The sequence below is a fragment of the Mus caroli genome, chromosome 6 (assembly GCF_900094665.2).
Source record: "Mus caroli chromosome 6, CAROLI_EIJ_v1.1, whole genome shotgun sequence".
NCBI lineage: Eukaryota > Metazoa > Chordata > Mammalia > Rodentia > Muridae > Mus > Mus caroli.
This window is the reverse complement of record NC_034575.1, coordinates 97,984,013-97,997,643: the sequence shown is the minus strand read 5'-3', so window position 1 is coordinate 97,997,643 and position 13,631 is coordinate 97,984,013. Positions and strand designations below refer to the sequence as shown.

The 13,631-nt window shown below is 37.4% G+C and overlaps 1 protein-coding gene across 5 annotated transcripts in view; it reads left to right on the top strand.

The window, feature by feature from the left end:
- The window catches only part of Cntn3 (contactin 3), a 354,817-nt gene extending 342,748 nt beyond the window's left edge, over positions 1-12,069 (top strand). For 4 of the 5 annotated variants that reach the window (XM_029478975.1, XM_021164805.2, XM_029478972.1 and 1 more), the window contains 3 exons: positions 4,782-4,894; positions 6,437-6,605; positions 10,009-12,069. In XM_029478975.1, coding sequence (XP_029334835.1) covers positions 4,782-4,894; positions 6,437-6,605; positions 10,009-10,109 — 383 coding nt within the window. In that variant the 3' untranslated portion in view covers positions 10,110-12,069. Of the gene's footprint in view, positions 1-4,781; positions 4,895-6,436; positions 6,606-6,943; positions 7,212-10,008 lie in introns of those variants that run through there. The other variant, XM_029478973.1, reaches the window with a different exon arrangement.
- Positions 12,070-13,631: the final 1,562 nt, after the last annotated feature.

Below are 13,631 nucleotides of genomic sequence, written 5' to 3'. Positions count from 1 at the left end.
TATATATATATATATATATATATATATATATATATGATATTTTCTTTTCTTTATTTACATTTCAAATGTTATCCCCTTTCTGAGTTTCCCCTCTGAAAATCCCCTATTCCCTCCCCCTTCCCTTCCCCCTGCTCCCTAACCCACCCACTCCCATTCCTAATCCTGACATTCCCCTATACTGGGGCATAGAACCTTCACAGGACCTAGGGCCTCTCCTCCCATTGATGACCAGCTAGGCCATCCTCTGCTATATATACAGCTAGAACCACAATTTCCACCATGTGTTTTCTTTGATTGGTGGTTTAGTTCCAAGGAGCTCTGTCAGTGCTGGTTAGTTCATATTGATGTTCCTCCTATGGGGCTTCAAACCCCTTCATCTCCTTGGGTACTTTCTCTAGCTCCTTCATTGGGGACCTTGTGCTCTGTCCAGTAGATGATTGTGAGCATCCACTTCTGTATTTGCTAGGCCCTGGTAGAGCCCCTCAGGAGACAGCTATATCAGGCTCCTGTCAGCAGGCTCTTGTTGGCATCTGCCATAGTGTCTGGGTTTGGAGGTTGTTTATGGGATGCATCCCCATGTGGGGCAGTCTCTGCATAGTTGTTCCTTCAGCCTCTGCTCCAAACTTTGTCTCTAGTTACAAAATACCTTCCGTGGGTATTTTGTTCCCCTTCTAAGAAGGATTCTGAGCTTCTAAGCTAATATCCACTTATCAGTAAATGCATATCATGTGTGTTCTTTTGTGATTTGGTTACCTCACTCAAGATGATATCCCCCAGATCCATCCATTTGTCTAAGAATTTCATAAATTCATTGTTTTTAATAGCTGCATAGTACTCCATTGTGTAAATGTACCACATTTTCTGTATCCATTCCTCTGTTGAGGGACATCTGGGTTCTTTCCAGTTTCTGGCTATTATAAATAAAGCTGCTATGAACATAGTGGAGCATGTGTCCTTATCACAGGTTGAAGCATCTTCTGGGTATATGCCCAGGAGTCGTATTGCTGGATCTTCCAGTAAAACTATGTCCAATTTTCTATATGGACTTCTTACTGGCTTCTTAGATTAATGACAGTGGTTTAAACAACTGTTAGAAAAAGCAAATTTTCCAACCTTGAAAACCATGGGCATACCTGCATAAAGCAAAGGAATTACTTTGATAATTGTAAGGAAAAAAAAATCCAGGGAAACCTCAGGAAAAGTTTGTTTTGTCTTACTTTCATGGCTGTCAAGATAACTGTGCCAGGAGAATAGGCATATTTCATCCACAATCAGGGAGAAGAGAGCGTTGAATGTTGGTGTAGAGCTGGCTATTTCTTCCTTTCATTTTCACTGAATCCAGGACAACAGGCCACAGAATGGTGGTGCTCATATCCAGAGTGGTTTTCCATGTCAACTAAATCTCCTTGGAAACACTCCCACAGGCACAAACATATGCATAATCAACATTAATAAAAACAAATCATTAAGAAAACAGATTTTTTATTGTATGATGCATTTGGTCCATTTCTAATAGTAATTGGGGCAATATGTATCTCAGTATTAGATAGGAAGTGGCTACGGGTCATTTCTTTTTCTCGGAACCTCACTTCTTTAGCCAGACTAGTTTAAAATGGTGATTATCTTTTCAAGCAATGTCTTAGTGCAAAATGTACTTTTCAAGTGCTGGCACTAACATTTACTTGCAGGGATATCCTCTTTTTAACATTAGGTGGCCAAGGGGGAAAAAAAGAGTTTAAAAACAGTGATTTCTGTATAATTGACCACAGCAAGCATGCACTCTTAAAATCCCATATTTACAAAGGAGATTCTAATGTCTCTATCACCACTATGTAAATATCACCCTTGAAAACTGCATACAATAATGTCCACTACATCAACAGCCTCTGTAATATATCATTACCATTGAAATACATTCATTATAGAACTTTGTAGAAAAAAATCTTGGAGTAGACAATAAGAGCCAGTTACAATCCCATAACCCCAAAACCGTCATCATAACCAGCTCTTGGGATGTACGTCCCAGATTTCTATTTTATGGATGTTTTCTCTTTGGCTGTCTGTTTAATTACTTGTATATCATATAGGCACATGAGATGATTCACCTTGGGAAAGAGTGTTGTCAATGAAATGTTGGCTTGTGGGAAACTCAGGAGGCAGCAGGATGTTTTGACTATGGTAAATGATCCACCCTGAAGTGAGTGGTACCATTTCCTAGTACTGGGGCTTGAATTGTACGTACAAGAGCAGAGAAAGCTAGCCGAGTGAGCAGGGAGCATGTGTGTGTTCATTTCTCTCTGCTATTGGCTGTGAATGTGCTAGAAATCGTTGCTACAGTTTTCTGCCTTAACATCCTCACAATAATCAACTGTAACCTGAGACTGTGAAATAAGTGAAATCTTCTACCCCTTGTTGCTTTTATGACAAGGTGTTTGATCACAGCACCAAGAATAAAACCAGACCACCATAAATGTGTACCATCTCACCTTGATAATAGGCAACCATTTTTGAAACTGTTTTCCCATTGATAACAGTGTCTTATGCTCTGGCTTTACCTAGGCATAGTCATGTCACTGTCATTGGCTCTTTGCAGACAGACATCTATAGAATAAATGAAATCTCTAATAAAGCAAATGTTGAAAAGTGAGAAAGCCAAACACAGAAAGCATCATGCCAGATGCTTAAAGATAGACCATAATTAAAGATAGACCATAATTAAAAAGCCTTTTGGGAATAGTGTTACATTATTGTATAATATTTAAATTCTCACAGGAATTTTAGGGACTGTCCCTGTATATTATGTCTTAAATCCAATTAAGTATCACCTTTAAATAAAACAATTTAAATTTCTCCATTCTTTGCTATTATATCCTCCTGTCAAAATAGAAGTTTGACAATTTTTTTTTTTAAAAAAAGCCTGTAGACTTCAAACCTGACAAGTCACTTTGAAATATAGACCATCTGTTAAGTCCATTAGATCTGGCCCATGTCTAGCTGTTGTAGATCATATTTTCAGATGGAACTGTGACGAAGAATGGAGTTAGAAGTTCTACAAGGTACACTGTCAGTCATGTCAGGGACTTGGTTCCATGCCCTCAGATGCTCACTATGGTTTTGAGGGTTACATTTTTTTTGCTGCTTACCTGAGTAGGTTTAATTTATGAATTCTGGGATTCATATCAAACAAACCACCCTTTATGCAGTCATCTCTTCTCCGGATAGGTAGTGTATCCCAAACGACTGGAACTTTCTATAATCTGTAAGCACCCATTCGTTGATAGAGCAATCCATGCTGCAATGTATTTTCTGAATTTCTTCAAGTCAAATCAAACCTACCTGTTTATACTCCTATCAGCCACATGGATAACAGGCTTTGGGATGATGTTCAAAATGCATTCATGACATCTGGATCGAGTGAGTAGAACATACTGATTAATATTTCAACCCTAAGTGGTTACCATTTGTCTTGTTATTGCAGCTCAGTCTTAGCTGACTTAAACTCATTGTTAATATCCAGTCAGAAACCACTGAAAACTACATGGAATTATGTTAGAGAGGAAACACAAAAACCTAAAGAATGTGTAAAAAATACCATCATGTTTTAGGTTACTTATCCCATAATATATCCGAGAGCTCTTCCATCTGTACATCTAGCGGTATATCCTTTATGGCATGAGTTAATGATGATCAGAAATTTCTCTGGAAAGGCAATCTCCTTTTCCCATTACAAATACAGTTATCGAAATCACATCTAATATTTCAGTGTATGAGAATGGACTGTTTCGGTGCCATTGTAGGCAACTCTGAAGCTGTTGACAAATGAGTAATATCTTTGTCGTTTTGTGATTGAAAGGGTACTGAACCTTTGTGTCCCTTGTGTTCCTCAGTAAACAAATGGAACACGCCACTTTCCCCTCCACCCCAGGCCCCTTACATACAAACACCACACACAGGTACTTCCACACCTCACCAGTATAATTTTCCTATCTCATGTTCTTGTAAAGGAACTAACTGTAAATTCAAGTCTATAAAATCCAGAGAGTTTTCATTAATTCTCTGATGCAGTTCTCATTAACTTTTTTAGCCCTTTACATTATTTTTCTCAAAAACTGATTTAAATTTGGAAAATGAAGACTTTAAAATATAGACCCTCTGCTGTGATTTTTTTTCCCATGGTTATAGCAATTACTTCACGAGAATGAATCTGTGTAATCCTGATTTTTATTGCCTCTCGTTTTGCCCATCTCATCATACGATGAGACTGGCTTAAAAATCATCCACACTTCATTTCCTGTGACTTTAATCTGCTCATTTGGCAATTTCTCTCAGCTTCTGGTAGATGTCAAAACAAGTCCCATTGCTGTCCTGTTGACTCGTCAACGTGCAACCTCTAGTGGTATAAAAAAGGAATTGCCTTTCTTAGTTTTTCAACATTTTCTAGGTATGGGTATGGGTATGGTATGGTATGGTATGGTATGGTATGGTATGGTATGGTATGGTATGGCATGGTATGGCATGGTATCATAAGTATAAGAATACCATATGATATTCTATGGTATGGTAAAGCCAATTTTCTCAAAATTTAAACATGGTAACCTTTCCTTTAAAATGTTTAAGAAAACAGTTAAAGGGCCTCCTTGGTTTTGCCTTCTTCCATCTCTGCACCATGAGTTATCAAGGAGAGTCGTCTTCTTCTATGAGTCTCCAAGCTCCATGTCTGCTCTGTCAGAAATATGACTTTGAGCTCAAATCAGTTTTCATCTCTCCTTTTTCATTTCAAGCTCCCAGTCAGCCACCAGGAAATGTTGTTTGGAATGCTACAGACACTAAAGTGTTACTTAATTGGGAACAAGTGAAAGCCATGGAGAATGAATCAGAAGTAACAGGCTACAAGGTCAGTGGTGGCTCAGACTTCACATTTTCTACCTTTGCAAAGATGCTATTAGAAAAGCTAAGTGGGAAGTTTATTCTTAAAATATTGGTGATATGGTTTCTTAAGCTAATTTGTACATAACTACTAAGCTTTTCCTAAAAAAAGAGATCATTTTCTGAAAATATCTGGCTTGTCAAATACAAGTTATGTGTGATAATTTTGCTTCCTAAGGCACTCAAGCATGATGGTCATAACATTTATTATTTATTTTCAATGTTCACCAAATACTATTTTTAAAACCAGCCATAAGGATTGCCCTTGGTTCCTTGCCCCCTACAACCAGATACATTCCACATGGCTCTGTCTGTTATCTGCAACACTGGGGATGAGCAGAGGCAGAAAGGATGGCTTCCTACTTTTATCCTTAACAACCTGAGGAGATCCCTAGACTTTTAGAAATTTGAGCACAAATAAAGCTACAGTTACAGCTTCAAAGAACTTCAGTTCTATCCAATTTATGAGCAATGTTGGGTTTAATATGCTGTATTAATAGTCTTAATCTTAGAGTTAAAGAAAGACAGGTACCCAAAATGAAGTTAAGACAGACTCTAGAAGCCAGGCAGTGGTGGCACATGCCTTTAATCCCAGCACTTGGGAGGCAGAGGCAGGCGAATTTCTGAGTTCGAGGCTAGCCTGGTCTACAGAGTGATTTCCAGGACAACCAAGGCTACACAGAGAAACCCTGTCTTGAAAAAAACAAATACAAAACAAACAAACAAACAAACAAACAAAGACAGACTCTAGGGCATACATGTGGACTTCATTAAGAATACTCACAGAAAATCAGATACATGCTAAGTGCAGCTACCGTTTCCTCAAAGGATGGTCAAGTTCATTAGGTTTTTATAATAATCATATAAGATGTCATTGGCCTCTGAAATTACCGTAGTCACAAGATTGCTAAGAAGCTAAATGAGATTGTCAGAAGTTTCCTGAGAGGCAACTAATGGACTTACAGTTGGTAAAATAAGTCTGTCTAACCAAAATTCTGGAAAATAGAAGCTTTATACAAAGATAACAGTTTTGTTTATAATCCTCAGGAAATGACTGCTGAAAGGAATGAGGCCCTTCCCAAATTTGTATACATTTTATACAAAATACCTATCAGAAGCAGAATGTTAGCTTTATGTGGACACCCTTTACAACAAATATAAATGGCTCAAAATTTTTGCTTCAAGGATGGGGAGAGGTTTCATTCAGACTCTGAAGCAATGGTCTCCTTCTCCTTTCATATATTCCATAATATCTCTATGTTTCTAATCTACCCCACTCATCAATGCCTAACCTAACAGAGATTTTCCATGGAAAAAGTTCAGTATTCACCCAGCTTCCTCAGTTTTGAGAACCTAATGGTTCCAGATTGTTTATCCATGTTTAAGACCTAACATGGAGTACACTTCATATAATAGGAGTATAGAGACCTAAAGTCATTTTGGAGTGACAAAGGTTGTGAAAGACATAGAAGCTAGCTATATAAAAAGTGGGTTTATTTATGTCTTCTAGGTTTTCTATAGGACTAGCAGTCAGAATAATGTGCAGGTGCTGAACACAAATAAAACTTCAGCTGAACTGTTGCTGCCTATCAAAGAAGACTACATTATTGAGGTCAAGGCCACCACAGATGGAGGGGATGGCACCAGTAGTGAGCAGATCAGGATTCCAAGAATAACCAGTAAGTCGGTCGAGCTCATTCTTGCCTTAACTTTCATCACTGTGGTTGAACCCTATAATAAATCAGTGATGGGTGTGCTGCCTGTCCATTTTACCCAGAATGCATTTGGTGCATATGGAGCATGTACTATAAAGACAGAAAGAACACCACTAGAATGGTGTAAAGCATAGGTCAAGAAACAGCATCAAACACTATTTACCAAAATATATTATTTAACTCTTTGTTTTGAGTTCTGCCTACATTTGCCTTAGAATTATCTGCTCAAGCCAAATTTCCTAAACCCATCGCAAGGGTAATATTGAGCCACACACGCATTTTCATACTTTTGACATTTCCAGGTATAGTGGTTCAAGCCAATAATCTTCAGACTCAAGAGTTCCAACCAGAAAAGTCCTGAGTTCCAGACCAGCCTAGGCTATTAAATTAGTTCAAGAACAGCATGGTAAATACAGTGAAATTCTGTATGTTTCCAATTGTTCATCCCCTTCTAATGACAGGCAAAATGTCAGTTCCTTCAAAAGGAAAATTAAAACTTGAACTATCATAATCTACTTACAAGTGCTGGACACAGAGACAGGTTTTTGAAATATCTATTTTTTAATTTCACAGGCACTTCACACAAACTTTTTCTCTGAAAAATCCCAAGAAATTTATTTTACTATGAAAATTTCAATTTCTGAGTTAAGGGAAACAGAATCTTATATTCATTTTTCCTCAGTGACAAGGCAAAATGAATTTTATTCTTACTTTCAAATCTTGTCAGGAGTTCTCTAGCATTAACTGAAGTGCTATAAAGCCTATCCTGTGCCCTGTGCTTTCCAATGACTAAAATGTTCTCATAATTCCATGTGTTCATCTTGACCTTGTCCCTAGTACTGGGCAATCAAGACCTCAACTATGGCCTTTAATATTGAAAATGAAGTGACTGGCATTAGCAACTGAAGAGTGGAAAATTTGGCAATGCAGGAAAATTTTGTTCTCTGTGAAAATATTTTGACTAAAGCACACAAATCAAACTATTGTAAGAAAATGACTAATAATTATTTCATCACTTAACTCTGTGAAGACCATTTCAGACTGGGTACTATCCTGGAAGTCTGTGTAATTCAATGGACCGAAAGAGAATATGTCTATTTTGAGTATTTTAAGAGTTTTTATTTTTTAGGATTTAGAAAATTGCACATGCATGAACTCGTGCATACTTACAAGAGTGCAGTTGTCTCCACATGCCAAAAGAGGGCATCATTCCAATCCCTTGCAGGTGGAATTACAGGCAGTTGTGAGGTTGAGCAACTCTAACAGGGGGTGCTATGAAGTGAACTCAGGTACTTTCCAAGAGCATTGTTCTTAATCTCTGAGCCTTCTCATCTCTATAACCCTGATTGTTTTACCTTGCAAAGTAAGGGGCCCATGTTCCTTATTATCTAATAATGTGTGGTCTACAGTTAAAATGACAAAAAAGAGAGTTGGACTAGTAGCAGGACTAAGTGCTATGCTTCTTTAGAGATACATGGGAGGTATTTTAATTTGGTGACAATACTTCCCTTTTCATTCAAGCATAACTGCCTACACCAGACCACCTGATCCTGCCTTGTTGTTGATCTTGTGTAGTCAGGTGAATACACAGGGTTGCTTTTGAAAATCGAGTTTCTATTGATTCCTTTGCACTGATAATAATTCATACTATGCATAAAGTGTATCTATATAGAGATAAGGAAATTTTCTAAACCTTTATCCCATGAATCTTTCTTTAATTAAACCATCAAATTATCTCACCAGTTGTTTGTAATTAAGTCTAATCATTTTCACAATGATGAAGTTGTTTTCCAATTTTAACTAAAGTTAAAGTATATGAAATGAACAGACTGGAGTCATTCACTAACACTTGGATATATCAGTAACTTCTGTGTACTCAGCGGCCAGTGATTCTAGGTTAAACTCAAGTTGTGATTTAGCTTTGATAGAACAGGCTCTTGTTTCATTCTTGTGTGTCTTAGTTGATTCAAACTACTTTCGAAACACGCATCCGTGCACGCGCAGGGTGTGTGTGTGTGTGTGTGTGTGTGTTGTGTTGGTTTGGGGTATTTTGTTTGTTGTTGTGTTGTTTGGTTGTTGCTGTTTTCTTGTTTGGTTTTCTTTTGGAGGGGTTGGGTTTTGAGACAGGGTTTCTCATGTAGCCCTCGTTGTCCTGAGATTTGCTTTGTAGAACAGCATGGCCTGCCTCTGCCTCCTGGATGCTGGGATTAAAGGCATCTGCCACCATCATCACCCAGATCAGAGTACTTTTATAAAGGTATCATTATCTACCTGTTTTATACCATCAGAAATTTATTCCTCATGATTTAAGAAAATCCATGGTTAAGGTGCCTACAGAATCATAAATGCTTTCAAAACATTTAAGATCCAAATTTTACCAAAGAAACTGGGTTACCTTTTTGGGTTCTTGGTGTTATCAACAAAAGAATTTAGAAATGGACTTAATAGTTTGCTTGAACACAGTTTTATTCACATTTAGGTGAAAAACAACTGGGCAGGTAAACTGTAAATCTGGCAGCTGCTTGGAGGAGGAAGATGGAGACTAGGAAAAGGAAAAGTTCACACTTTTTGCAATGGAAGCTAGCAAGCAGCTTTAATAAAATGAAATATATAATATAAGTAGATGGGGAGCCTTATAGAAGGAATGAGACAGTCCAGAGGGTATGGGAGTTGCTTAGGCTTTTGGCCAATATCCAAAAACAAGCAAGCAAGCAAACAAACAAACAAAAAGACACAAAGAAAAAGAAAAATAATTGGAACTCAAAAGCAAGGAGGTCACATGACTATGCCCCATGCTTCCCCAGCTATGCTTCATGCTGCCTGTTGGAGGGCAAACGTCTTCACTAAGGGACTTCTGGGAAGGCAGAGTGCATCATCTCACTTGGGATCAGGGAATAACTATCCCTTCCTTCTTAGCTTGGCTTCAGATGATTCAGATTCCTAGAAGAATGGACTCCTGGCTAGGTAAATAAAACCTAGCCAGGAAGGCCCAAGGATCAGTATAGAATTTATAATCTATTCATTTGACAAGGAGAAAGCACTTACTCCATGGCCTTGGCCTTTTCCAATGCTAGTTTAAGTGTTGGGGAGTGTCTAAGCTGATGCTTAAAATTTTTCAGTTACCTGGGAAACAGAGGGAGAGGTCCAGAGCCTTAAAGACCTTCAGGGCTGTTGCTGCTGCTGTTTTTGTTGCTGCTTCTGCTGCTGCTGCTCCTCCTCCTCCTACTACTACTACTACTACTACTAGCATGAATATCATTACAACTGAAAACAGGATTTCATCATAAGTTTAGAGGGAACAGAAACATTCAGTCTCCAGTATTCTGATTACCACCCTTGCTAATGAGCCCTTTATCATCTTTGACAGGTATGGATGCAAGAGGATCCACGTCAGCCATTTCTAACATTCACCCTTTGTCAGGTTATATATCTGTCCTACTGTTCTTTATTGTAAATGCTTTGTGGTGATAGGGCTTTTTTTTTATTATTTACTGGAAAGTTAACTGGTTACCCCCCATAAAAAAAGTGCTTTCTGAAACAGTGATTATGCATGTTTTTTTTCAGCTATGTGTTTTTAAATTTCTACTTCATTATAGGTAAAATATGAATCTAATAAAAACAGTAAATCCTTTTAGAGGAATCTGAGATGCCTTAATATTTGCTTGGTAAACCAAAGGAACTTGCAAATTACATACTGCAAACTTTTGATAGAAATAAAATTCTTATATAAAAATTCTTATGTTATGAGTTTAAACACTTTCCTATGTGTGAGGCACATACACAGGATGCATAAAAACACAGTGCACACATGATGTATGGAGACACATAGTACATACACGGTACACACAGCACACACAATGCACAAACACACACACACACACACAGAGTTTTTATTACTAAAATACTTCTCATTTATTCCAAATGTTCCTTTCCCATTGTTACATCACCTACCATTTTTAAATACTAATTTGACTCCTCAGAGGAAAATGCACATAAACAGTTATTCTGGACTGGAGCAGCCTGGAAGGGAGTATTGTTAGAAAATGCTACTCTGAGCTTGGGGAAGTGACATTTGCTTCAATGTGCTACTGTATGGCTGTGAGATTTCCTTTGTCACTTTATCCTCTCATCTTTCACTTATTTATTTTATAAAAAGAGGTGACAATATTTCTCCTATCAGCCTTTACTGCAAGAATTCATTGTTTAAAACAAAGAAAGTAATGTGAAAGCACTGTTTCCTCCAGTGTGCAGTGTCCCTGTGCAGAATCTTACATGAACCTACTAAGGTGACACAGAACAGGCACTTCTTTGAAGCTTGCTGGCATTGCATGCTCTTCTTAGAATTATCCCTCTTCTTCAAAGATGGAAATTGAACCTGAGTGAAGATTGTTGGTATTTACAAATTTTTTTTACAAAAATTGTTGGTATTTACAAAATTTTTTTGTTGGTATTTACAAAGAAAAAGATGGAACATGGAAATGAATACATTTTATCCTTCCTTAAAAATTAAAGTGAAGTTACATGGGAAAGAGAATTAAGACTCATCCCCTTCCCATGTAAAAATAAGCTTTCAAGCTTTGTCAAATCCCAGTAGAGAAAATAAGAAAAAAGCTGTATCTTAACCCAATATAAAACAAAAATGCATATAATTCTTCATTTATAATTTCTGATCCTATTAAGGGACTCTCTCTTGGTTTGGATGGCAGAGATGGATTTTTAATGAAATTCCACTCTCTATCTCATCGAGCCAGGCAGCCTTTTCCATTCCCAAGTAAAATGTGTAAAAGAACATGGTGATGTTGCTGGCTTTGATATGGATGAGTCGAGTCTTTCAATATGTGGTTTTCAAAGGACTGTTGAAGACATGGCTTGGCAGTAACATGTAGAAGGTATATGGAAATTAGCAGATTGAGTGCTAGAATTTTTTACCACTTACCTACTATTTTCAAATTTTCTGGGATTTTTTCTTATTACCAAAGGTAGCAAAATTGGAAACCGATGGCATAGCTCTCAAGGAACATTAAACATTAGCCAAATGCTGATACCATTTCAGTGTCCCACCCTTCCTTCAGAGATTCCATTTAAGACAAGGTTGCTATGTAAAAAGAAGAATGGTTTTTTTAAGTATTTCTGTAGGGTCTGTATATATTGTACATATCAAGAAGAAATCCGAATGACTAGTTGATTTCCTATGACCATTGTTATTTCCAGTCAAAACTTGGGGTCACACTTTCTCCAACCCCTGTGCTTTATGATACACATAACAGAACTATACCTTTTTTTATTTTCTGATGACTCCAAGAATTTGTTCCTATAGTTTTCTTTTGCAAGATGGCTATTCTCTTGTTTCCTGTTATTTCTATCAGTATCATCTCCATGAGATGAACACAATTTTTCATATTGAAAAGTCTAAATTTTACTGTTTAAATTCCTGTGTGTGTATCCTATGGTTATCTGTATGTATGATTTTCTATTATTCTAATAAAATTTATAATAATCAAATTGTTCTACATTGTTTATTGTGGTTTGGTGGAGGGACACATCCACATTGGGGGAGGCATACCATTAGAGTGACACTGTTCTAACCATTCCTCACACTTTTCAGCCTATATTTGACTTTGCATCAAAGTCAATTATTTTAATATTTTTGTTTATGCCCTTCTAAGTCAGTAAAATCTGTAATTTGATACAATGTCTTCTACATTCAGCATAACTCCTATGTTCATCAAAAGGCTTGATAGAAAAATAAAAAACCAAAAATATCTAATAGACTTATGATGCTTAATTTCTTCTCGCTTGATTTTGTCATTAGTAGAATCTCACACGGTTTTGACAAAAGTGGTTTTTTGTTGTTTTGTATTGTTTTGTTTTTGTTTTTTGTTGTTGTTGTTTTTGTTTGTTTGGTTTTTTTGAAACAGTTTCAATATACCACATTCTACATAGATTTTTCTCTTTGGTATCAGAGGTAGACATTGCTTAAAATGATCGCTGTGATGTAGTACATTCTAAATATCTGTAAACTTACTAATGATTCATTTTTTTAATTTGTAAATAATTTCAGAAGTTAATGTTTGTCTAAGGGAAATGAGAACAAAAATACTCTAGTCATCTTTTCACATTAGACATGGAGTTTATAGAAGAATCAAAGGAAAAACTCTGTAGGGTGCTCTTGCTCTCTCTCTCTCTCTCTCTCTCTCTCATCTCTCCTCTTTCTGCATCTTAGTGTGTGTGTGTGTGTGTGTGTGTGTGTGTGTGTGTGCTGTGTTTCATGGTTGTCTGTATGATACGTGGGGTGTGGTGGGCAGTTAAATTTAAGCCCAGTTGAGATGGTTGTATTAGTATCTTCTAATAAAAGGCAAATACCTTTGGGAGTGTACCGATCAAGAGCATACATAAATCAGGCCTAATTCCTGGTGCTGGCAGGATGGAAGAATGAGGGACCAGCTTTGGACCTCTGCCCACATCAGGACACCCTCACTAACTGCTGGTCATGGTCTCTTGCTCCAGTTCCAAAGCTTCAGATTCCCTTTCTGAGGAATGCAAGTATGGTAGGATTCCTCTCCTTGAGGTTTTTCTTTGACAACTACTGAGCCCCTTGGCACAGAATGAGGACATTCTGTCCGATGGCCTGAAGCTGTAGATACTACCGACTTATGAGAAAGGACATTAGTAAGGTAAGTGGTGTGTGTAAGTCTTGTAGAGTCCTGCTGTCATCATCCCTATAGGTAGGAAAGAAACCCTGGAGAACAAAAGAGCTCCTCTGGAAGGTAGTTTTATGTCTCTCTTAATCTCACTGTACTGAGACCATGCTGTATGATTCTCAGAGCTTTAGAAGAAAAGTGACTCTTCAATTCAGTTAGTCTAAGCAGATCTGTAACACTGTCCATGTTCAAAGTTACTCACTTATTCTCTGTGACTTACTGAGTTAACTAACCCCTACATCTCTTTAGTCAGGTTCCATGGAGCCCATTTCACAGATGATGAACGGTT